This window comes from Microcaecilia unicolor, chromosome 10 (genome assembly GCF_901765095.1).
Source record: "Microcaecilia unicolor chromosome 10, aMicUni1.1, whole genome shotgun sequence".
NCBI lineage: Eukaryota > Metazoa > Chordata > Amphibia > Gymnophiona > Siphonopidae > Microcaecilia > Microcaecilia unicolor.
The window spans coordinates 204,003,291-204,029,749 of NC_044040.1; the positions used below are offsets into that span (position 1 = coordinate 204,003,291).

Sequence of the window (26,459 nt, forward strand, 5' to 3'; positions counted from 1 at the left end):
TACGTGAGGCCGGGTTAGAAGGAAATGCTGCCTATCAACAATAAAGAACGACAACGAGGACGCAGCAGCTCATAGGTTTGCTGTGTGGGTGTACTGGATGACGGCTGCGCGGGGGAAACGGAAACAGAGATTAAAGAGGTTAATCCTCGTTCAAACCGAGTCTAATTGGGCGGGAAAGTCGCCCAACTGGCAACGTCACGCTCTGGCAGGACCCAGCCGGAGCGAGGCCCTCTGGGAAGCTGTCTGTGCACGTTCTCGGGATTAGGGAGCGAGGTCAAACTCTCCCTGCATCCGCAAAGCGCACAACACTTTTTCCGGGGTTTTTTTTTTGTGTCTTTTCCGATCGACTTCACTTTCTGCAGCTAGTCCTAGTTGGTTATTAGCGAAGAAAAGCAGCCAGCGAAGTGCAGGGCGTCTCTTTTCAAGCTTTCTCCTTTCTCCGCAGCGCGGCTGTGTGGAATTTGTAGGAACGCCCTGGTGGCGCTCCTCCCCCTCCCCCTCCCCCTCTTACCTTTGCTGATTTTATTTACGTGTCCATGCTGCTGCTGCTGCTGAGGTGATGATGACGTCGTCCCGGGCTTTCTAACGCTGCTGGTGGCCTCGGGCCTGGCTGGAAGGCGTTTGGCCTGCGCCCTTGTCAGCGGCAATGGACTGGGACCTGCTGCGGCAGTGCCTAGCGGCACACGGGCCCTCGCTCTTCTCCCTGCTCCGGTGCGAGCAGTACGAGAACCTGCAGTTCCGCGGCCTGTTGGGGGACGTTGCCAAGGGGCAGCAGTACAGGTGAGGAGGGGGCGGTGTCTGGCAGGGCCCGGCTTTGGGCTACCTAACCCAGGTCAATATAGGCCAGGGTTGGGTTGCCCCCACCTCCTTCTCGGTACAGATATAGGTGTGATTTCTAGGGAGGGAGGGGTGGGGGTCGGGAAGAGCAACACTACCTGGGTAAAAATCAGGACTTGATCACACTCGGCTTCTTGATTTATGGCTGGCCCTTGGAGGCAGCTGGCAGTATCCTTACTGTGATATGTGAGCTGGTGTTGGATTTTTATTTATTGCATTTGTATCCCACATTTTCCCACCTCTTTGCAGGCTCAATGTGGCTTACAATACATCATGAATAATGGAAATACATGATAACATAGATATTTAGTATTACAGACAGATCTTGGGTGACATATAGTAACATAGTAGATGACGGCAGAAAAAGACCTGCACGATCCATCCAGTCTGCCCAACAAGATAACTCATATGTGCTACTTTTTGTGTATACCCTACTTTGATTTGTACCTGTGCTCTTCAGGGCACAGACCGTATAAGTCTGCCCAGCACTATCCCCTCCTCCCAACCACCGGCTCTGGCACAGACCGTATAAGTCTGCCCAGCACTATCCCCACCTCCCAACCACCAGCCCCGCCTCCCAACCACCGGCTCTGGCATAGACCGTATAAGTCTGCCCAGCACTATCCCCTCCTCCCAACCACCGGCTCTGGCACAGACCGTATAAGTCTGCCCAGCGCTATCCCCACCTCCCACCACCAGCTCTGGCACAGACCGTATAAATCTACCCAGTGCTATCCCTGCCTCCCAACCTCCAGCCCTGCCTCCCACTACCGGTTCTGCTATCCAATCTCAGTTAAGCTCCTGAGGATGATTATAATAAGACAAGATAGTAGTCTAACAAGCAGATATGCTAAGTCTTCTCTGAATATATGTAGAGAGATATGTTCTCGAGGCTGAACGTGGTGTGCTTTTGGGTTGGGGTTTTTTTTTGGGGGGGGGGATTCCCCCCCCCCCCCCCCCCTGAGTGGCTTGATATTGATTTGAAATGATTCCATTTGTACTTTGTCATACTGTACTGTTCTGAGCAGCAGTGGAAATGAGGGCGATTTCTTTGGAACAATTATGATGACTTTAATGTGCACCTCACTCGCTCTGGTCAACCAGTCTTCTAGTGTTAGTGAATGTATGGAGGTGCAGTCCTACTTCACATAGAAACTTGAAGCTACAGATCAGAACTAGGTAAAAGTAGAATCCTCCAGATCCTATGCTTTCCAACTTAACATGCCACTAGAGCTGCACTGGATTCTCAGGGTTACAGCTTCAGCAGCTTTTCAAGTTGAAAGTTTAGGATCCGATTTCCTTTAGTTCTCCCATATGCTTTTAATATAAAAAGCTGCTGGAGGATCCTGCTTTTACCCAGACCCACTGGTGTACCAGGAGAGTATTGTGAAATATACATCTTAGGATTCCTAGTGGTGGACCACGTAATTAGAAATTCAGGTGTCTGTAGAGGCCAGGTAATCAGAAATCCATATGTGTGTGGGGTTGCATGACCTGTTTTGGCTAAAAATCTCAAGTGGGTTGCATTCTAAGGTCAGGCAGAGTATGGTACCCTAAAAACATAGTAACATAGTAGATGACAGCAGAAAAAGACCTGCACGGTCCATCCAGTCTGCCCAACAAGACAAACTCATATGTGTATACCTTACCTTGATTTGTACCTGCCTTATTCAGGGCACAGACCGTACAAGTCTGCCCAGCAGTATTTCCCGCCTCCCATCACCGGCTCTGGCACAGACCTTATAAGTCTGCCCTCTACTATCCTCGCGTCCCAACCACCAACCCCTCTTCCCCCCACCTGCTCCGCCACCCTATTAGTGAAGCTTAGTGTGCAGTAAATGCTGCGTGTCCTATTAGGCCACGTGGCATGTAGCATATGCTAATGTCCATTAGTGCACTTTGAGCTTTAGTAAAAGGGCCTCTCTGTTTGGCTCACAGGCTGCACATTGTGTACCTCTGTTCCAAAACCTATTATTTTGACTTACGAAAACTACTTGTCCCTGAAACATACTCAAAATAGAATAATCCATTTGTACAAAATAGATGAGTGATTCCATGTGCCCCAATTAATGCAGAGTTTAATTTTACTTCCAATCTTTATAACACCAGGCTTCCCAAGGCAGATTACAACAGTTAAGTAAACAGGATATCCTCACTGACATTTGGCCATGTATTACTGTATTGTATAGAACATTGTAGAAAAATACAGCCGTTATTAGTGCTGTTTCCACCAGCTACGATAACTTTTGAAACTGTTTTAGTGATATTCAGTTTAGTTTTCATGGGAAGCTTTCAATTAAATTAAAAAGCTGTCAAATAAGTAAAAAAATAAACATTCCTTGTCCTCCACATTTTAAGGCACTGCCTATCCAACTGGAATAGCTTTTAACTTTTTACAGATGGACCACACATAGGCAGCCCCTTATTTCTAATAATCTTTTACTATTGTTTTGGGTGAACTAGTGTGGTGACAATCTCTGCCTACTGCCAGCAAGCTCAGCCTACTGGCTTCAAACCATATAATGGGCTAGACAGTATCGCCTTTTCTCAATCTAACCTCCTTGCTATAGGCCAGCATACACAGTGACAAAGAACCAGCTAATAGAAAAAGTCCCACAAGGCCTAGGGAACAGGATAGGTGCTCAGGAAGAGCCTATCACAAGAGAATAACAATGACATCACTTTATTTAGTTTTTACATTTGTATCCCACATTTTCCCACCTAGGCTCAATGTGGCTTACATAGTACCGGAGAGGCCTTTGCAGGCTCCGGTGTGAACAAATACAGGATGATGTGGTAAGATCAGGTTCATGTGGCACAGCCACATTAAGGAATCGGAGAATGGAAGAGTTGTGTTATGTCCATTACGTGCTTTAGTTTGGTTGTGTTGCAGAGATTAGGCATTTAAGTTGGATCGGTAGGGTATGCCTTTTTAAATAGGTTGGTTTTTAGTGATTTCCAGAAGTTTAGGTGGTCGTACGTCGTTTTCAAGGCTTTTGGTAATGTGTTCCACAGTTGTGTGCTGATGTAGGGAAAACTAGATGCGTAAGTTGCAGTCCTATCCTACTTAAAGAGCACAGAACACATATAAACAACAAGCACCCTGCCTGTATGAATATGGAGGCAAAATACCTATTGAAAATTAATTATAAGGTGTATGGGTACAGAAATTTCCACAGACTTTGCACCTATGTGGGTTACTCAGAATTGCCCCATAGGGCCAGATTCTATATATGGTGCTTAAAAAATCTGCACAGGAAATATTTCTGCCTAAGCATATTCTGTAAGCAGCGCCTAGATTTAGGTGTGGTATGTAGAATATGCTTAAGTCGATATCCTAGCTCTTAAAATACCTGCTTCCATTTACACCAAAGAAAAAGTAGTGTAAATCCCAGCACGTTGATTTAGGTGCAGATGGCATTCTATAACTACATACGTAAATTTTGGAACATCCACAAAACATCCATTTCCCTGCCCATAACCACACCCCTTTTTGCCTGCACGCGTTATAAGTTAGGCGCACTGCATTACAGAATAAGCTTAGTTGTGTGTGTAAATTCTCATTATTGCTTAAGTGCTGTTTTCAATGATAATTAGCTTGTTAAGCCAATTAAGGTACGTGAGTTATAATACGCCTGGATTTCGGCGCAGATCTCTAGGTGCGCTGTATAGAATCTGGGGGATAATGTGTAGCTTTTTACCTTTTGTTCTGAAGTCAAACTGAATTTTTCTTGTGGCCCTTGCTAGCTTTTATTTGTTCACATTAAAGTTTTGCCTTATTTTCTGAACCCCCCAAACTGCATGATTTATGGATAATCTCAATGATTTTTAAGTGAACATATTACAGTACTCACAAACATGAAATCTGATGGATTAACTTAATAGCCAGAGAGGCAATGCCTCACAGGTACAAACTCAAAAATATTACACTCAGGTATTTGGGATACTAAGACTCATTTTTTTCCTTTTTTTTTTTAATTAGGAAAGAAAAGAGAGTTGATAATGTTGAAGTACAACAGTTCATTGCAAGAAAAGCAGATCTCCTTTTTTCTGTTTCATGGAAGCCTAATACTGCAGTAGTGTCTGAAGCAAGGGAAGAGACTGAAGGTGATGGAAAATTTATTATGAAACTATGAAAATTTATTATCAAACTATAACCAAAATTAACTATGTAGTTCCAACGTAGTTGTACTATTTAGTGTAGCTAAACACAAAAATATAGTGAATCAGTATGATGATAACGCCAGTTTATTATGCAAGGAGGAAAAAGACCTCAAACTGTGGCAAGCAACGGTATATAAAACCAGACCACAAAATCAGCTGATCAGCGTGCACACTGTTGAAAAATTTAATCATAGGTCAAAAAACCTCCTATAGAGTTCAATTACAAACAAAAGGCTATTCACAGAAACAGTCTTCAACATTTAAATGTCATACAAAATCAATCATAAAAAGGCACTTATCTTTAATTGTGCAATATATCAGTTCTGTTGCTTCGTCTTGCTAGGGTAGTGAATGACAGTGTGCTAGCAAGACTGGGATCTCTCACATAGTCTACAGGGGGCAGAGAGGGAGGGCTGGCCCTAGCTCAGAGCTAACAGCCAATAGGGAAAGCTCACAAGGAGTCGATCACAGGATCCTGCAAATTATAGGAAAAGCAGTCCTAATACACGGTTCTAACTATACACAGACAATGCAATTGAATAACACTCATACTAAATATATATAACAATGTACTCTGCCTCCATGAACATGGGAGCAGAACAGCAGTTAAATGCTTTCTGTTCAATATTTACTAAAATACAGTGAGTGCTTAGAACTTAAGAAGGAGAGAATAGGAAATATCAGCTTGACTCTCTAAATAATTCAGATTTTCTAAACGCACCAAATTCTCACTAGTAATCAGAAGTTCTTCTGATACAACAAATAATTTTATCTGCTGTGAAACAAGGAGTTCTGTTTGTTTTATAATATAGCCTTATCTTCTGTGTCCTCTTAATTTCAGATTTATATGCCATCATGCCACCACTGGAGCAGTTCATGGAAGTTCCCATTAGGGACAAGCGCGAGCTGTTTTTCCGAGACCTAGAACGTGGTGATGTTGTGATTGGACGAATCGGTTCCATTCGAGAATTTGGGTTTTTCATTGTGCTGGTCTGTCTAGGCAGTGGGACTATCAGAGATGTGGCTCCACTAGAGATAACTGTAAGAAACCTTTGCTGGGATGAGAAAGCCACTAGTCTGTGTCTAATTGATGTGTACAGAACAAAATTGGAAATGCCAGTGAAACCTATGAAAAATGTGATGGTAGTCAGTGGCTTCGCTCCCATTCAGCCCAACAATGGGGTATGTCTACTAAAACCTGTTAAACCCTTATGCATGTTTAGCACTCGCAAAATCGCTTACTACAAAATGCATTAAGGTATTTTAAGGTAAGTAAACTCTTTGTATGTGCTAAACGCATGGTATTTTTATGTATTACTTTTATAGAGGGGGCGTGTCAGGGTGATGAATGGGCGCGGATGTGCTGTCCAGCTAGCCCATTCTGAATACCGTGCACTAACTGGTTAGCGTGTCCTTAATGTGGGAGCTCTTAGCATCTCCTAAATAGGAGGCGTTAAGTGCTTCCTGTCCATTTTTTTTCCAGATAATTTGTGCTAATGTGAACACTAGTGTATGACCTGAAAGAAATACGGGAAACTCCTGAATATACGGGCACACTAGAAATGGGCTTATCTGCATTAGCATGCGCTAAGCCCAATTACTAGAGCGCTTTAGTAGACATATCCCATTTAGGGCCCTGCTTACTAAGACGTGCTAGCATTTTTAGAAGGCGCTAAATGCTAGAGATGCCTATATATTCCTATGGTTGTCTTTAGTATGTAGTGTGCATTAAAAACGCTAGCGCGCCCTTAGCGCTGCTTAGTAAACAGGGCCCTTAGTGTTAAAATAATGTCATGTAGAAAGATTATAAAGTAGTAAACGTATTTGCAAATAATTTCTGTTAGATTTATAGTTAACTGCTAAATTGTCTAGAAGGTCTGCAGTATGAGTAGGCCATACCCACTTTGGTTCATGCTTTGTAGATCTGGAAATAGTGCAGGGTTGATTTTATTTAAACATTTCTAGCCCACATTATCTATAATAAGAAGAGTCCTGTTTACTAAGCCGTGCTAGAGGTTCATTAGCGTTTTTAGCACATGATAAGTATTAGCGCGCACTAACTGTGTAGATGCCCATAATATTGCTATGGGCGTCTACATGGTTAGTGCGCGCTAATTTTTAGCATGCGCTAAAAATGTTAGTGCACCTTAGTAAGTAGGACCCTAACTGAGTTACTCACACTTTAGTGGGAGCTAAATCAAACATCACAGACATATAATTCATTTAAAAAGTCATCATTTAAATATAACTATGGGGATAGCTTCCTTTTTTGTGTGCCCCTGACACTATTTAGCATACAACTTAAAACTACTAGCTCCTGTCAGTACAAGCAGTGGAAGAAAGGATTGCTAGGTAAGAGAGATGTGATTTTCTAGTATAAACTGTTTCAGGCATTTCTAGGTTATTGCTTAGTTCTAAATTCCTTGCAAAATGTTGTATGGTGGCATAGAGAGAAACACTACACCCTTCTAATTATGTCAGTTTAGCCAGCTGTTCTTGCATTAATTATTCTGCATTAAAGACTTATTTATGTCTCAACTCACTTGTCCCTCTGCAGACCTACTGTAGAAATTTTGTAAACTGCAGTAGTGGTTTGGTATGTTCAAACACAAATCAAAATGTGTTTAATTTTACAAACGTAAACATTCACATTGCACATGTCTTGTCATGTTTTTTTCTTGTGTGTGAAACTGCTGTGAAGGTAATTCGTGGGTATTGAGTAATTGCAAAAATTAAGTAAGTAAAGCGACCTAGGTAATGTAGCATTTGCCGTTTAGTTTCAAAAGATAAAGCAGAATCCAGATTTTAAAACAGTATTTGTCTGGTCCCTTAACCTAAAGCCAAGAGGCCTGAGCATTTTGGTGTGGGGGCTTTGCTTGCAATTTGCACACACAGACCAAACTTTTTTTATGCATTTTATTTACAATCAATATAGATCTTTTGGGATATGATGGTTTCCAGTAACTTGATCTCTCTGGGGTTCATCTTTATCTGAAGTACCAGTAGGAAAGGCCCTAAAAAGCTATCTGATCTGTACATATTGTTTCGTAGGAGTTTATAGGGATGTGCATGGGCAAAAATGGAAAAATCAGAACTTCTATTTCCTTAGATGAAGAAATCTCATCTATCAAAACTTTCCGGTTAAATAAACTTCTCTGCAGAATATTAAAAATTATTTAGGGCCTCTTTTATCAAGCTCATTCATTTTGAATGGGCTCCGTCGGCAGACCTGCATGAGTTAATAAGAGGCCCTAAATAAAGTTCTTCTCCTCTCCTGTTGAAATTTTATTCTGGAATATATAAAGAACAATTTGTTAATGGCTCTTTTACTGAAACTCAAACAACAATCCTACCAAAACCTGGTAAGGACCCCTCTCTAGTTTAAAAAAAAAAAAGATTATAGACCCATTTCATTGATGTAAATTTTTGCTAAAATCGTGGTCCACCAGATTATTTAAAGCAGGGTTTCTCAACCAGTCCTTGGGACACGTCAGGTTTTCAGGATACCCACAATAAATATGTATGAGAGAGATTTGCATGCCCTACTTACATTGTATGCAAATCTATCTCATGCATATTCATTGTGGGTATCCTGAAAACCTGACCGGCTAGATGTTTCCCAAGGACAGGGTTGAGAACCCCTGATCTCTAAAGTTACCTCTTCACTAATACATCCAAACCAATATTTATTTATTGCATTTGTACCCCACATTTTCCCACCTATTTGCAGGCTCAATGTGGCTTAAGAGTGGATACAATCAAAGTAATCATAAGATGGATGATGAATTAGAGAGGATGGTATTAGATAGGATAGTTTAGGAGGTGATTTGTGTTTTTAAGGGGTCTTTTTGTAGGCTCTATTAAAGAGATGTGTCTTCAGAGATTTGCGAAAGTTGCTTAGATTGTCCATAGTTTTTAGGGCTGGGGGTAACCCATTCCATATCTGTGTACTTCTGTAGGAGACGGTAGTGGTGTATGGTTTCACGTGTAATCGTGTTACTAGTGATAAGTCCAGACACTTCTGTAATGTCCTCCCCATAGCGAATAATTATAATGAAACACTGATGGCCCTTTCCTTGGGTGCAGAAAAGGCTTTTGATAGAGCTGAGTGGAAATATCTTTAGAGTCTTTAAACAGGTTTGGTTTTGGTTCTCAATTTATTCAGATGTGGAGGAGTGGCCTAGTGGTTAGGGTGGTGGACTTTGGTCCTGGGGAACTGAGGAACTGAGTTCGATTCCCACTTCAGGCACAGGCAGCTCCTTGTGACTCTGGGCAAGTCACTTAACCCTCCATTGCCCCATGTAAGCCGCATTGAGCCTGCCATGAGTGGGAAAGTGCGGGGTACAAATGTAACAAAAATAAAATAGATACTATTGGAGATTCTACATGGAATGTTGCTACTATTAGAGATTCTACATGGAATGTTGCTATTCCACTAGCATGTAGAAGGCTGCGCAGGCTTCTGTTTCTGTGAGTACGTGCAGGACGTCAGACTCACAGAAGCAGAAGCCTGCGCGGCCACATTGGTGATCTGCAAGGGCCGACTTCTACATGGAATGTTGCTAGTGGAATAGCAACATTCCATGTAGAATCTCAAATAGTAGCAACAGTGGAGGAGTGGCCTAGTGGTTAGGGTAGTGGACTTTGGTCCTGGGGAACTGAGGAACTGAGTTTGATTCCCACTTCGGGCACAGGCAGCTCCTTGTGACTCTGGGCAAGTCACTTAACCCTCCATTGCCCCATGTAAGCCGCATTGAGCCTGCCATGAGTGGGAAAGCGCAGGGTACAAATGTAACAAAAATAAAATAGATACTATTGGAGATTCTACATGGAATGTTGCTACTATTAGAGATTCTACATGGAATGTTGCTATTCCACTAGCATGTAGAAGGCTGCGCAGGCTTCTGTTTCTGTGAGTACGTGCAGGACGTCAGACTCACAGAAGCAGAAGCCTGCGCGGCCACATTGGTGATCTGCAAGGGCCGACTTCTACATGGAATGTTGCTAGTGGAATAGCAACATTCCATGTAGAATCTCAAATAGTAGCAACAGTGGAGGAGTGGCCTAGTGGTTAGGGTAGTGGACTTTGGTCCTGGGGAACTGAGGAACTGAGTTTGATTCCCACTTCGGGCACAGGCAGCTCCTTGTGACTCTGGGCAAGTCACTTAACCCTCCATTGCCCCATGTAAGCCGCATTGAGCCTGCCATGAGTGGGAAAGCGCAGGGTACAAATGTAACAAAAATAAAATAGATACTATTGGAGATTCTACATGGAATGTTGCTACTATTGGAGATTCTACATGGAATGTTGCTATTCCACTAGCAACATTCCATGTAGAAGCCTGCGCGGCCACATTGGTGATCTGCAAGGGCCGACTTCTACATGGAATGTTGCTAGTGGAATAACAACAGTGGAGGAGTGGCCTAGTGGTTAGGGTGGTGGACTTTGGTCCTGAGGAACTGAGTTTGATTCCCACTTCAGGCACAGGCAGCTCCTTGTGACTCTGGGCAAGTCACTTAACCCTCCATTGCCCCATGTAAGCCGCATTGAGCCTGCCATGAGTGGGAAAGTGCAGGGTACAAATGTAACAAAAAACAAAACAAAACACTTCCTCCTTTCTCCATATCCAGGGGAACTAGGCAGGGTTGTCCCCTCTTACTTTTATTGTTTAATTTAGCTATAGAACCCCTAGCCATGGCTTTAAGACAGGGATCCTCCATAACAGGTTTAACTTGGTTTACATACTAATAAACTCTGTATGCTGATGATCTGTTAATTTACACCAATATTCCATTTGTATCTCATATTCTCACTCTGAGGCTTGACTTCATGGCTTCCAAACCCACAATTGCTAGATGGCTAAAGGAGACTATCATGCTTATTTGCATGCAGGGAAGCAGGCTCCTCAGGCCTTGTGGGCTCATTCTACAAGGCGTACAGTGACATCCTGGGTGAAGACTACCTTACTTTCTCTGGCGGATATTTGCAAGGTGGCTATATGTTCGATGCTGCATACATTTGTTAAACACTACAGGATGGACATTGTGGCATGCTGTGAAGTCAGTTTTGGGACTTCGGTTTTCAGGGCAGCGGCACCAAGATCCCACCCACTCTAGGGATCGCATTTGAACATCCCACAGGTTCTGGAATAGTGGGAAACTATAACGGAAGGCGAAATTAGGTTTTATCTGATAATTTTCCAAAAGCCCGTCCAAAGTTTCTGAGATGTTTAGTTGGTGTGGGTCAAATAATGGTCACTTTGCGTGGTGAATCTCTTCATAAAGGCAGTTGTTAAATCCCAATAAATAAATCTCTTGTTCTCTACAAGTTGTCTAGAGATGAGAGGTCCAAATGTTTGTTCATCTGGTTAGTGTTAGGTTAGCAACTTGTTTAAGATGCTTTTTATTCTGAGTTTCTCCCTACTACTTGTCTACATAAGTATTGAGGAGCTGGATGCCCAGAGAGATGCCTCGGCTCAGTTTTTAGTTCTCTGTCTTCACCAGCTGGTTGATGGACAACTATCCCACAGGTTCTGGAATAGATCTTGCAAGTGGAAAACATTGGATTAATACCTATCTGTGAATGTTCAACTACTAAGTGTTTGATATATATATATATATATATATATATATATATATATATATGTGTGTGTGTGTGTCTGTCTGTCTGTCTGTCTGTCTGTCTGTCTGTCTGTCTAGATCCAAGTTTGTTCATATTTTTAAGTTTTCTATTGCAGGCTCTTTGTCCACTCAGAGATGTGCCTTCCCATGGCAGCCATGGTGATCCATTGTCATATTATCAAATTGGAGATCTCATACAAGGTACTTGCTTTTTTCCCAAACTGCATGTTTCAGATCTTTTTTTGTTCTGCCTGCATTCCTCATACCATGCTGAAGCTGAACTATCTAACCCTGACATCTTTTAAACTTTCACGATCTCACATCAAGTTGAAAAACCTTTAGAGAACTGGAGTCTAACACCACACTCTGCTTTATCTTTTAGCTGCAGTAAAGGATATCGATCGCTATCATGAAAAGATTACTGTGTCCTTGCACAGTGCAGCTCTTCCATCTCATCTGTCATCTCTTAAATTGGGAGTAATTAGTTCTGAAGATCTGCCTGTACATTACAAGTGAGAATAGGCTTGTTGAATTACTGTTACATTTTATAGAATTCTCTGTTAACAAAACATTGCATTTCAAACCAAGAAGAGGAAACTGTACCTTTTGCTGCTGTTTTTGTATTGCCTGATTTTATAATGTTACGTCTGTTTAAAGACCAGAAAGGACCCTATTTTATAAATTAGCAACAGGAGAAATGTTGATTACAGCGGAACACAAGTAGGGTGAATAAAAGTTTATTGAATGAGCATAAACCTGACTTGGGCCATGTTTTGGCAGTTGCCTGCATCAGGGACAGCATACAAAAAGAACATAAGAATAGCCATACTGGTTAGACCAGTGGTCCATCTAGCTCAGTATTAGTGGCCAATCCAGGTCACAATTCCTGTCAGAAACCTAATTAGTAGCAACATTCCACGCTGCCAATCCCAGGACAATCATAATCTAACACATCTCACAACCCACATCCGGTACAGACAACTCAGTTTTCCCCTCTTGAATTGAGGAATGCATGTATATATTTTAGCCCCACCCTTGTCCCACCCAAACGTGTGTGTGTGTAATATGCACAACCAAATCACAAACAAGGCTTCTAAATTAACCACTATGATGTATTCTAGTACAGCTCCCATTCAGGCCTGATTGTCTCCAGACCATGGTTTTTAAAACTTTTTTTTAAACTTGATGTGAGCATTCGTGGGAGGGGGGGGGGGGGGTTCAGCAATTGAGTTCTGTAAAAATGCAGTGTTTTTCCTTCCTAGGGAACCAATTATTACTTTAAGCCATAATGATATTGTTTAAGATGTGGTTCCATCCATAGGTCAATTCTGTCCATTGCCAGCAGAATTATCCTAAGGGTGAGAAGCAATGGAGGAAGGGGGTTTTCAAGCTGTTTGATTGATATCACTACCTTGGCAGGGACTGAAACATTTTTCATGTTCCAGCCCGTTTCAGAATGTCTCCACCAGCAGAATTATGTAACTTGCCTAATTTTGCTGCGTTCCAGAAAGTTTGACCTGTTGAGTCATGGTGCTTCATCCAATTTCTGAAGTAGTGTTGAGCATTAGGAGATGAAGCAAAAACACAGTATTTATTGGTCATCCCTACTATGGTTTTTTTTGCCTTTTTATATCTTCATAGGGAGCCTGTTTTTCTCCCATTTTCACATTTGGAAATTAGACAGACCTTAAGGTCCTTATCAACTATAGCATCATGTTTTAGTACATAAGCACTGCCACGCTGGGAAAAGACCAAAGGTCCATCAAGCCCAGCACTCCGTCTCCGACAGCGGCCAATCCAGGCCCCAAGAACCTGGCAAAAGCCTAAAATTTAATAACGATCAATGGACTTTTCCTTCAGGAATCTGTCCAGACCCCCTTTAAACTCAGCAAGGCCAGCTGCCGTCACTACCTTCTCCCGCAATGAGTTCCAGAGTCCAACTACACGATGAGTAAAGAAAAACTTTCTCCAATTTGTTTTAAACCTACCACATTCTAATTTCATCTTGTGTCCCCTGGTTCTATTATTGTTAGAAAGCGTAAACAAACGCTTCACATGTGTCCGCTCTACCCCACTCATTATTTTGTAGACCTCTATCATATCACCCCTCAGCCGCCTTTTCTCCAGGCTAAAGAGTCCTAGCCTTCTTAACCTCTCCTCATAAGGTAGTCGCCCCATCCCTTTTATCATTTTCATTGCCCTTCTCTGCACCTTCTCAAATTCCTTTATATCTTTTTTGAGATGAGGTGACCAGAACTGAACACAATACTCCAGGTGCAGGATTTCTACATTTATAAATACTGTTTACACGAATTCATAATGCAGCAGGCTGGATGGGATTTAGAGAATGTTTTTCTGTGTATACACAGGGCGCCTGTGTTTGTGTATAATATATACTTTCTTGCAAATTTATTTTACTATATAGTCCGTTGTATTTGGTAGTTTTCATTTTTTGTTCTGCTTTGTTTTGAAGGCAAAGTGTTGCTCTGGCCAGCAGTAATTCACAAATTTATGAAAAGACCTTGGAACAGTCTTTGGGATTTGCTAATCCGGCCACAGTTGAATTCCTGCTGGAGAAGTTAGGAATCAGTGAATCTGACCCACCATCGCTGATGAGAGGCCTGCAAAGGTAGCTTTTTATTTAGGAGCTTTTATTTCATCTACTGTTTTTCTGTTGTGAGAAACAAAGGCTGAGTATAACAACATGGCTTGAAGTTAGATAGGTTCTTCGGGGGGGGGGGGGGGGGGGGAGTACGTTGTTAGTGCTGCTACAGTATATGGCAATTTTTATTTTTAATGCCTGTGTTCTCTGCCTTTTGTTTTGACACAATGTACAGGGTGAGGAAAAGAAAAAAAAAAGGAACCCACTAGAGGGTTGTTTTTTTGCTGTTTTCTTAGCAACCGCTTGGAATGTCAACATGAAATTTTACAGTTTTATTTGTTACTATCTAAGTTTATGTGCTGCGTGGAATGAGATTATCTTTAAACAAAGCGAAGTTACAACATTTTTTTTTTTTGCATGACCAGTTTTTGCACGTTCAAAAATGTTTGCACTGTAAAACTACCGTTATTCGGAGAAAAAAGGAAGGGGGGTACCAGCTTACTGCTAATATCATCAGAGTGATGTAGACTTTTGACAAGCTCCACCCAAAGCCGCAAACAATTGCTAAACACAAGGAAGCGCTGCAGATGACCAGGGGCCGCCTGCAAAAGGGACCAATCGACAAGGCTGCTAAGAACTGAAGATGTGTGTTTAAAGCTGGGGGTGGACACTTTGATCCTTCTCAGTGACTTGAAAATTTAATAGTTTTGGAACTTAAAAAAACCCAAACTGTTAATTTCCTTTCCTTGAATCTAGCCACACTGGTCCAGGCCCTGGAAGACTTGAGGGGTACAGGTTTTCAGGTTGCTTTCTGACTCCTACCAATTCTCAAGGTGTATCGGCAGATACAATTCTTCAGTACTTCAGTTAGTGGTTTCTGCAAAGGTTGCCCTTGGGTCACTGTTTTTGATTCTGCTTTGGTAATTATATACTGAGATTTACAGCTCTTTTATGGTTAATGTCACTGGGTGAAATCTGTATCTCTACCTCCATCTGCTGGTCGAGAAGGGACCCAACCCACTTGTCTAGCCTGTTGTGGCAAGGTTCAAGGAAAGGAAATTAAGAGGTATGAATACATTTCAAAATTTGAACAATGGCTGATTACAGAAATATTAATGAAAATCATTCATAGCTGCTATGATGATTACACACTACAATTATTAGTAGTGACCATTATCCAAATACTTAGTAAAACCTATATAGTTGGCATTTTTCATGATGAGTGTGACCTTGCCTGTTTTGGCTGGAGGTAAATTATTATTTTTTTGAAAACTTTGATACTGCCTTTGTCTTCATCTAAAGACAACTTCTGTTCTCTGGACACTGCATGGCTCACAATTAAAACGGGAACATAACTGTTTACTTTTTTATTTCTATACAGGACACATTTCAGTGATGAGGATTATGCTTCTACATTACGAAAAAAACAATCTGCTTCTTGGGCATTGAAATGGTATGTAAAGCTCTCATTGCCTCCTTTTTGATATACTGCACGTGGCCGCTTTTATTAGAAAAGAGCTGCAGCAGTGCGGCTGTATTCCACTTCATGCGGTGATGCCCCGCTGCCTGTGGTGCTCGTTAGCCCTGTGGGGGTTCCTATTTAGTGTTATCCATGTTGGAATGGGGTGGCAGAAGAGCAGGAAATTTTGTTGTATCACATGTAGAATGTTTTTAGATGAAAAGAAAAGCAGTGCCCAGCAAGGCGAATGTTTTTATTGCAGGCTGCCAAATTGTGCTTTTCTGTGCAGTTGGAGGAAGAAGATGGTGGGCCTCTGCTCCAGAAAGGTGCCAGTCAGATCTGCATAGGGGTTGGTCAGTTCTGAGAAATTGGCCCAATAGCACTGAAGCTTTAGCTTTTGGAGGAAGTATAAAACTCAGTTCAGGGAGGAGCCTTGTTTTCCCTCCAGAGATAGGATCCATTAAGAAGGAGATGTAGAGTTGTACTGCATGGGTACCCCACACTGGGGCCCACAAGAACCTTGGCTCCCTGCTCAATGGGCTGAAGGAGAAAGAGGGTTCACCAGTCTGTGACAGTGCCACACCTAAAAGGGGAGGGATAGATCACTGGGGAGAACTAATCCTGATTCTCTGTGTAACCGAGTGAAGCTGCTGCCAAATACAGCTCTTATGGGGGAATGGACTTAGAAGGCTGGAAGCCCTTAAATAGGCAGGAAATAGATGCCGCTTAGGGTTTTATCAGCCTACCTGTCTTGAAGGAAGGATAGAGCCACAGAAAAGTGAGAGTAGCTAACAAGTTTGATTAGTGCACAGAGGAACTGTTTTTCACCAAGCGAGAAATAGGAGTGAAATACTGGGCTTAGCTGTGGATAAAGGGAAAGAGGCTACTTAGTAACATAAAGGCACCATAAAGGGAGTAGGGATTTTTACAGTTATCTAGTCTGCAAGAGGTGTGAAAAATGCTTAATTTTGAAGTAAACTCGATTCAAGCTCATATGTTTAGCACAAGTCCATCAGACAATAACTTTCAAACTTTACAATTCTAGACTTGTGATGCTGAAAACTAGAAAAACCTTTTTTTTTTTTTTAAGAAGACTTCAGCTTGGCGGAGTCATGGGGCACTCTTAGTTTTAGCCCCCACTCTCCAAGCGTCACTGGTCTTCAAGCATGTTTTTATATCTTTGTTTTATATATTTTTAAAAAAACTTTTAAATAGTTTTCTTTTAGTGTTCAAAACCTCAATTGTATGAGACATTCAAACAAAGTTTTTTGCATGAAGACCAGTGGACAATTGGACAGTGGAGGCTAAAACTAAAGAGTGCCCCATGACTCGCCCAAGCTGAAGTTTCTTTAAAAAAAAAAAAAGGTTTTTCTGGTTTTCAGCGTCACAAGTCTAGAATTGTAAAGTTTGAAAGGTATAATTTTGAAGTAAAGCATACTGCTCAGAGGCAACTGAGGTTTTTTTTGTGTGTTTGTGTTTTTTTTCTTTTTGGTGTTCAAATTCATTATTTTTTGTTAAAATTTCTTAATATAAAACAGTGGCAGCACTAATACATGTATTTGTCCAATCAACGTGACCACTATAAGGGCAATTTTATAACCTAGACTCCCTATTTTATGCTCCCCTTAGACACACAAATCGAATAGTAGCGCTCATGTGAATAAGTGTACACTGACCTGCAAAAGTGCCAGCGTGCATAGATGCAAAGGGGGGGAGGGTTATATACATAGGCAGGGCTCCCAGTTATACGTGTTCCTGCGTGCACTTATGCCATGTCTGTGGTTGGTGTAAATGTTAGGCACACTGATGCCTGGGTTCCCTAACAGAATCTTGGGCGCCTAGATCTCTTTATAGTAGGTTCTCAACCCAGTCCTCGGGATACACCCAGCCAGTCAGATTTTCAAGATACCCACTTTAAATATTCATGCTATAAATTTGCATGTACTGCCTCCATTCTGTGCAAATCTCTCTCATGCATATTCATTGTGGGTATCATGGAAGCCTAACTGGGTTGAGTATTTCCCAAGTCCGGTCCTGAAGTACCGTTTGTTAGTCAGGTTTTCAGGATATCCACAATGAATATGCATGAACTTGGTTTGCATACACTACCCCTTGTTGTTTGCAAATCTCTTTCATGCAGGCTCATTGTGGATATCCTAAAAATGTGACTGGCAAGGGATACTTCAGGACTGGTCTTGGGGAAACACTATGTTAGATCACCAGGGATTTTTGTGTGTTGATGTTGGAGGGGGGAGGTTTGGCAATTGTGTATATATTTGATTTACAAGCCTGTTTTGGATTTAACTCGCTGCGTTTTTGGTAGTAGCTCAAGGTGAGTTACATTCATCTACATTATGATTTTTTGTTCCTAGCTGACGTTTTGAATTCTTGTTTCCATAGTGTGAAGAGTGGGGTTGATCATTTTAAAATGGGACGTCACGTAGAGGCTATGAATGAGTACAACAAGGCCTTGGAAATAGATGCAAAAAATGTTGAAGCTTTGGTAGCTCGAGGTGCACTGTAAGTATTTTTTTTTTTTTGGGGGGGGGGTCTAAAACTGGAAGAAAATCAGTGAAAGCATTACTAGTAATTAGCAGCATCAGTGGAATTTGGGGAGTTTACTGCTTTTGTGGGTGACCGTTGTGGTGCAAGTGGCTTCTTTTAGGCTGCTTATTGTGTTGGTAGGGATGAATGCAGTCAATTTTGTTTGATTTATTTTGGTGTATTTTGTGTTTTGGTTTAATGGGCTTTTTCAGAAATTGAATTATATATATATATATTATTTTTTTTTTTAACAATGGAGACATTGAGCAAAAGAAAATGATTGTTGCTTTGAGGTGGAAATCACAACCCTGGTTAGATTTACTTAAAAGCATTACCACATTAGCACACAGTAATGCTTTTAATTCACATTTAGGGGGTCTTTTACTAAAGATTAGCTCGACCCATTTTATTCCTGTGGGCCCTGCTGCGGATAACTCGAGCTAACCTTTAGTAAATGACCCCCTTAGTTAATAGGTTCCATAACATTAAATGGGACATATGGTAATTAATGCTTGTTAATGTGTACTTGTGTTTGATAACTTGATAGCACCATTTTAATAAACCTAGCCCTCTCTGGGCTACTAGGAAGTACTGTGTAATTTTACTAATAGTATTTAGATTAATTTTGTGGGGGGAAGTACAAGAAGAAATTGTTTACGGACAAGCTATTTGCTTTCATGTGAAAGTACTAGTCGATCTGAATTAGTTTCATCATTGGCCATTTTTATATATGAGGGTTTATATCTGTCAGGATATTTGTAGCTTCATTAATTGACATCCTCCAAACCACGTAGGAATCTGATTGCACTGTTGAACCCTACCAGCTCAGCAGCATATGAATGCAGTAGTTCAGGAGGTTGTTGTTCAATCTATGGTTTTCGCTATGCTTGATTATTGTAACATTGTCTATCTAGGACTCCCAGATAGAGGTTGACCGAATTTCAGTTTTGGTTTGAGTTGTGGTGCCAAAACAGACCAAAATCTGTTTTCTGCCTGGTTTTGGCAGAAAGGTTATTTTAACTTTCAGCCATGTTTGAGAGAGAGATTTTATATGTATATATATATATCAATATATATAAACGGCGAGTGACCGTACTCACTGCAAATGCGCAGTAGAGACTTCCCTCTCTGTCCCGCCCCCGCGTCAATACGTGATGACGGGGGGGGGGGGCGGGACAGAGAGGGAAACTGCGCCGCCGACGTTGCTACCGCTCCCTCCCCCCACTCGGAGTCGCCGCCGCCACCCCTCCACCCGGCCCGGGCCCTCTCTTCCCTTCTGAACTTACAGATCCATTCGCCGAACGCAGCAACGCACATCAGCTGAGCTGCAGTGAGCCCTTCCTTCTTTGCCTGTGGCCCCGCCCTCCTGTGACGTAACGTCAGCGAGGGCGGGACACACACAGGCAGAGAAGGAAGGGGCAGCTCAGCTGATGTGCGTTGCTGCGTTCGGCGAATGGATCTGTAAGTTCAGAAGTGAAGAGAGGGCCCGGACCAGTTGGAGGGGTGGCGGTGGCGACGACTTCGAGGGGGGGGGAGCGGTGGCGACTTCGCGGGGGGGAGGGGAGCGGTGGTGACCGCGGGGGGAGGAAAACCTCTATACCAGCCCGTTTTTACGGGCTCAACGGCTAGTATATATATATAAAAACTTTTTTTTTTTTTTGCACTGCGATTGCAGATACAAATACAGTGTCAATTCTCCAGTGTAAACGGGAAGAAATATTTTTTCACTAATAGTAAAGCTCTGGAACTCTGATCTTGCACAATAGTTATATGGTAGAGAGCTCCAAGCTTTTGATACAAAATTTTAGCAAGAAAGTCTCTAAAATTGGGATAACTCATTCCTAAGGAGCTTATGTTGTTGGCTATCACTTGGAGGGTGGTGGAAAGTTGGCTACTCTAAAAGCACCATGGCTTTCAGTTTTTCATTAGCTGCGGTCTGTATAAAGGGTCATGGATTTGATATACTGCTTTTCTGTGATACAACCAAAGTGGTTTACATTTATTAGCTATTTTGCTTGGGGGTAAAATATGGTCATTTTTTTATTTAAATTATTATACTCTGGTATAGATATTGTGGGTTTAGCAGAGGGATGCAGACTGTAAGCTCTGACAATCCCCAGTGGCCCTCACTGGTTCACATTCACACGACCAAACTTGTTGAGGTTTCGGCGGCAGTTTTGGTTTCAGCTGAAAAAAAAAAATCAGTTTCGGTCGGCCTCTACTGCCAGGCAAACAATTGAAAAAAAGTACAGACTGTTCAAAATGTTGCACCTAAATTGATATGTGGAGCTCCCTAGTCTGACCATGCATCCCCTTTTTTCTTTTTGGTTTTTTTTTTTCATGACGCTGCATTGGCTTCCCGGTAAAGCAAGGGTTGAGTTTAAACTACTGACATAAATTTTCAGGGCCCTTTATGGGCTGTGCTGTAGTTACCTACAAGACTTTATAAGGCATTACCAGCCAAATGGAGCTCTCAGATCCATTCAAAGATGTCAGATCAGTCATTCTTACTGAGACCTTGTGAAGAGAACATTTAATATAACTATACTAAAATTGGGCTCGGAACTTTGGAATACTTTGTCCTTCTGCATTAGAATCCCATCTGATTATATGAAATTGATGCCTAGTGAAAACTTGACTATTTTGCAAATTATTTTTAGAATTATTTAATATTTTGTTATGGTTTGTAATGTTTTTAAAAAAATGTTATGTATTTGGCTCTGTTTTATGATGAGTTGTATTGATGATTTTGGGTTTTGTTCTTATTGCACTCCACTTAGAACTACTTTGGTTCAGCAGAATACAAATGCTGAGTGGAGCGGTGGCCTAGTGGTTAGGGTGATGGACTTTGGTCCAGGGGAACTGAGTTCGATTCCCACTTCAGGCACAGGCAGCTCCTTGTGACTCTGGGCAAGTCACTTAACCCTCCATTGCCCCATGTAAGCCGCATTGAGCCTGCCATGAGTGGGAAAGCGCGGGGTACAAATGTAACAAAAATAAAATAGATACTATTGGAGATTCTACATGGAATGTTGCGACTATTGGAGATTCTACATGGAATGTTGCTATTCCACTAGCAACATTCCATGTAGAAGGCTGCGCAGGCTTCTGTTTCTGTGAGTCTGACGTCAGACTCACAGAAGCAGAAGCCTGCGCGGCCACATTGGTGATCTGCAAGGGCCGACTTCTACATGGAATGTTGCTAGTGGAATAGCAACATTCCATGTAGAATCTTAAGTAGAGGAGTGTGGTAGCCGTGTTAGTCCACTGTTAAGGTTATCAATAGAAATCAAACAAAATAAAACATGGAAAAGAAAATAAGATGATACCTTTTTTATTGGACATAACTTAATACATTTCTTGATTAGCTTTCGAAGGTTGCCCTTCTTCGTCAGATCGGAAATGTAGAATCTCAAATAGTAGCAACAGTGGAGGAGTGGCCTAGTGGTTAGGGTGGTGGACTTTGGTCCTGAGGGGTGGCCTAGTGGTTAGGGTGGTGGACTTTGGTCCTGGGGAACTGAGGAACTGAGTTTGATTCCCACTTCAGGCACAGGCAGCTCCTTGTGACTCTGAGCAAGTCACTTAACCCTCCATTGCCCCATGTAAGCCGCATTAAGCCTTCCATGAGTGGGAAAGTGCGGGGTACAAATGTAACAAAAATAAATAAAATAAATGTTAGGGGTACACCCCTATCACCTGCCATGGTCAAGTGATGTGTGTTTTTTTTTTTAAACTTGTTGAAGATTTTGAATGTGTTTTTTTTTTTTCTTTTACCTCTTTTCTTAAGGCTTTGTTTGCATGAACATGCATATGGAATATTTTACTTGAGTTCCACGATGATAAAATATAAATCTCTATCATTTTCTTTCTGTTTTAGCTATGCCACAAATGGAAGCTTAAGTAAAGCAATAGATGATTTTGAAGTTGCATTAGAAAACTGTCCAACACATAGAAATGCAAGGAAATACCTTTGCCAGACGCTTGTCGTTCGAGGAGGGCAGTAAGTAGTGAAAGTGCATTTATTTCTTGCCTTTTGACTTTGGTGCTTGGTGCCATTTTGCCGCCTTTCTGTTAGATAATGGTCTTAATATAGGAGACTACACATCACACTTTAGGCAGCTTCCCCCTCATTCCTGTCGGTGTAGAAGTTGTACAGCCAGAGAGTGGTAGAAAGTGGCAACACTTGAGACCGTACCTGTCCTGGTGGCTCCAGAGTGAGTCAGTTTCCCCCCCCCCCCCCCCCCAATATGTGCATTGAATATGCAAGAGAAAGATTGTGTCTGATGTTATCATTAATCATTTATCACAGCCTGGCCAACTGCCATTATAGATTACTGATGGTCCATCTTTTCCTAGGTTTGTCGTTCATGCATAGGTCTCTGGTGTATATACAGATTTCTCTTGCATAGTTATTGTGGATAGCTTGAAAACACAACTGATTGCTGGGTTGCCAGTTGCGGTTTGGGAAGCCCTGTTTCACTCTACCATGTTTCCTTGTTTGCCAGTTTCTCCATCCTGCTGCGCATTTATTTAGGATCACATTACTACCCAGATGCAGCTGGAACTGGGCTGATGGTGAGATGGGCAATCAGCTTGACTTTTGACGATAAGGGGATTGTAGCAGAGCACGAATACGAAATGCTCAAAAGAGCATTTATGTTATAAAAGGCAACAGTTATCTATGTATTTGAGTATTTGATTCCTTCTCAACGTTTTATAAAATTCAAAAAATTAAAATTAGTCAGTTTTGTTGATAGTTTAGACCACTGACGATTATGGTGTGTAAATCTCTATGAAAACATGATAGCTCATGAGTGACACCTCTGAAGGTGAAGGTCTGATACATATATATATCTATATAGATATTTTTATTTATTAGGATTTATTTACTGCCTTTTTGAAGGAATTCACTCATGGCGGTGTACAGTAAGAATAGATCAAACATGAGCAATAGGCAGTTACAGCAGTAAAAATATTCAAAAACAATACAAAGTATGGCATGGTATACTATTTGCAATGCCAACACAATATGTAATAGAACATTGTAATAGTGAAAGGTAAAGCAAAGATGTAACATTATAGGTAAGAAAGTAGAAAGAGTTAGAAAGTAAGGTTTAAAGAAAGTTGCACATGAGTTTAGAGAAATGGTTAAAAATGATCTCATCTAGGGTAGGAGTGGATAAACATATATCTATCTATCTTGTAAATATTTTGTCTAGTGAGAGTGGTGAATTACATTTCATAAAATATGCATGTCAGTCACAACTGCACCTTGCAGGAGTGCCTATGTAGATTGCATAAAAGTGTGCATATTCTTATCAGCACACCTGTTGTACACGTTTACCTGTGCGCAGTTTTGTATAACAGCCATTTTCTGTATGTTAAACATGCTTTATAAAATTGCCCCTTTATAATGTTAGCACTTTTCCTCATTATGATGCCTTTCTGAATTTCAGATTAGAAGAGGAAGACAAGCTGTTAAATGCTGAAAGTTATTATAAGAAAGCTTTGACTGTGGATGAGACCTTTCAGGAAGCAGAAGATGCACTGGTGAAACTCCGTCAGCACATACAGGTGACCCTTTATCTTCTGTTAATATTAGTCTTGCTCATACCATTTCCTGCAGAAAAGAGAAATCGAAGACCTAATATTTAGCAGGACTTGTCTGAGTTGGAGCAGCTTTATCCAGTTGATGCCACGGAACATCCTCTCTGACCACTTCAGCATTGTTTGGGTAGTGCCGGGGGTAGAATTTCAGGCTACCCAGTCAGCAATGGTATTTGGCCCACTAATTGAGTAATTACCCAGATAAAATTAGGATGGCAAAAACGCTGTCCTAAACCTATTAGGTTAGTTGTCCAGGTATCAGTATGAATATCGCTGGTGGTCAGATTATACCCCGATATTCAGTGTTTGCTGGTATCTGGATACCAGCTGCTGTGTTTTGTGTTCGTTGTGTTTTGTGTTTTTTTTATTAGTTTTTTTTTTTTTTGTTCAGGGGCAAGATTTTTCAGGGTACTTACTGACACATACAATCGAAGAGTAAAAGAAGTAGTCTGTATTTGTAGCATTGCATGCAAGTTACTTACTTAAACTTTGACAACCAGTTACATAACTAAGGCACTGCATTAAAGTCATTTAATAAGCCGATTGCTAAAGAATACAGTAATTCGAATTCTTTTGCTGTAATCTGGCTACAGTTATTTTCCCTCTATTTCTGACAAAATGGGGAAACGGTTTTTTTGTGTTTATTTATTTACAGCATTTATATCCCACAATTTCCCACCCATGGGCAGGCCCAATGTGGCTTACAACAATCTACATAAAAACACAGCATGTCAGGGGTCAAACAATTAATGTCCTAGAAGTATAATGGGGAAAAGGCAAAGCGAAGTAAAGTAAAAGAGCGCAGCGGTGAGTAATGTGACACCGGGGTAAGACAGATCAGAAGTTAGAGATGCCTGGCGGGAGTGAGGCATACGCTTTGCCAAATAAAAGGTCTTGAGGCGCTTTTTGAAAGTAGGGTGATCAGTAGTAAGTTTCACCAGTTTAGGCAGTTCATTCCAGAGATGAGCGCTAGAGTTAGGAGAAAGATGATGCATAGGTGCTTTTGTATTTAAGTTCATTATGTACTGGGTAATGGAGGTTTAAGTACGTTCGTGAGGATCTGTAAGAGTTCCTTGGTGGCAAGTTGATTAGGGTGTCCATGTATGCAGGGGCTTCACCATAGATGATTTTATGCACCAGAGCGCAAATTTTAAAAGTGATACGGTCTTGGATAGGAAGCCAGTGCAGTTTCTCTCGCAGAGGCCTTGTACTTTCAAATCTAGATGCACCATAAATGAGCCTGGCAGCCGTATTCTGAGCTGTCTGTAGTTTTTCCAGAAGCACATCTTTGCACCCTGAGTAGATGCCATTGCAATAATCAAGATGGCTAATGACCAGTGATTGCACTAAAGCTGCTAAAGACGTCTCTAGTCTGAAATTTCGCTTCCTAAGCATGTGGAAATCTGTCTGTTGGTGCATTTCACTGTGAGTTAGCTCTTTCCCAAAATTGAGGGCACCCCCTCATACCATACAAGTCAGATTTAAGGTTTGGGCTAAAATTTTGCAAGCCAGTTTGCATACATGGCTAAGAAATAACATCATTTGTTTATAGTAACATAGTAGATGATGGCAGAAAAAGACCTGTACAGTCCATCCAGTCTGCCCAACAAGATAAACTCATATGTGCTACTTTTTGTGTATACCTGACCTTGATTTGTTTCTGCCATTTTCAGGGCACAGACCGTAGAAGTCTGCCCAGCACTAGGCCCGCCTCCCACCACTGGCTCTGCCATCCAATCTCGGCTAAGCTTCTGAGGATCCCTTCCTTCTGAACAGGATTCCTTTATGTTTATCCCACGCATTTTTGAATTCCATTACCGTTTTCATCTCCACCACCTCCCGCGGGAGGGCATTCCAAGTATCTACCACTCTCTCCGTGAAAAAATACTTCCTGACATTTTTCTTGAGTCTGCCCCATTTAATCTCATTTCATGTCCTCTAGTTCTACTGCCTTCCCATCTCCGGAAAAGGTTCGTTTGCGGATTAATACCTTTCAAATATTTGAACGTCTGTATCATATCACCTCTGTTTCTCCTTTCCTCCAGGGTATACATGTTCAGGTCAGCAAGTCTCTCATACGTCTTTTAACGCAAATCCCATACCATTCTCGTAGCTTTTCTTTGCACCGCTTCAATTCTTTTTACATCCTTAGCAAGATATGGCCTCCAAAACTGAACACAATACTCCAGGTGGGGCCTCACCAACGACTAATACAGGGGCATTTATAGGATTTAATGTCCAGTATTTTTGGGAAGGAGAAAAAAAATCTCAAATGCTATAAGCAAAACTTTATGCAGAAAGCATAGTAGGACTGCCCCTTAAACTGTAAGTAATTCTTACGTTTGGTAGATTCCTACCACAGTTTTTTTTTCTTCTTCTTCTTGAAACTGCATGAAATGACTGTGTGTTGGTTCTAATTGTAAAAGCAGCCTGCCATGTAGAGGTTTGACCTAAAGTATTTGCATACTGGTGGAAACTGGAGCTGACACCATGAGCTTTAGTTCCCAATTACTCAAAACAGCCAGGGATTTTCTCCCTATCTTATATCCTTTCAAAGCTCTGCTAGTCCATTCACTCTGCTTCAGCCATTATATGATGGCTGAAATGTCTTCCCTCTCCTGGTGC

General features: G+C 41.5%; 1 protein-coding gene across 2 annotated transcripts in view; it reads left to right on the forward strand.

Annotated features, from left to right (window-relative positions):
• Positions 1 to 521: 521 nt before the first annotated feature.
• TTC14 (tetratricopeptide repeat domain 14) overlaps positions 522 to 26,459 on the forward strand; it is a 43,240-nt gene continuing 17,302 nt past the window's right edge. For both annotated transcript variants that reach the window (XM_030217233.1, XM_030217234.1), the window contains exons 1-10: positions 522 to 780; positions 4,820 to 4,944; positions 5,843 to 6,042; positions 11,739 to 11,823; positions 12,005 to 12,134; positions 14,096 to 14,251; positions 15,606 to 15,677; positions 18,084 to 18,203; positions 22,105 to 22,227; positions 23,684 to 23,801. In XM_030217233.1, coding sequence (XP_030073093.1) covers positions 647 to 780; positions 4,820 to 4,944; positions 5,843 to 6,042; positions 11,739 to 11,823; positions 12,005 to 12,134; positions 14,096 to 14,251; positions 15,606 to 15,677; positions 18,084 to 18,203; positions 22,105 to 22,227; positions 23,684 to 23,801 — 1,263 coding nt within the window. In that variant the 5' untranslated portion in view covers positions 522 to 646. The remainder of the gene's footprint in view (positions 781 to 4,819; positions 4,945 to 5,842; positions 6,043 to 11,738; positions 11,824 to 12,004; positions 12,135 to 14,095; positions 14,252 to 15,605; positions 15,678 to 18,083; positions 18,204 to 22,104; positions 22,228 to 23,683; positions 23,802 to 26,459) is intronic.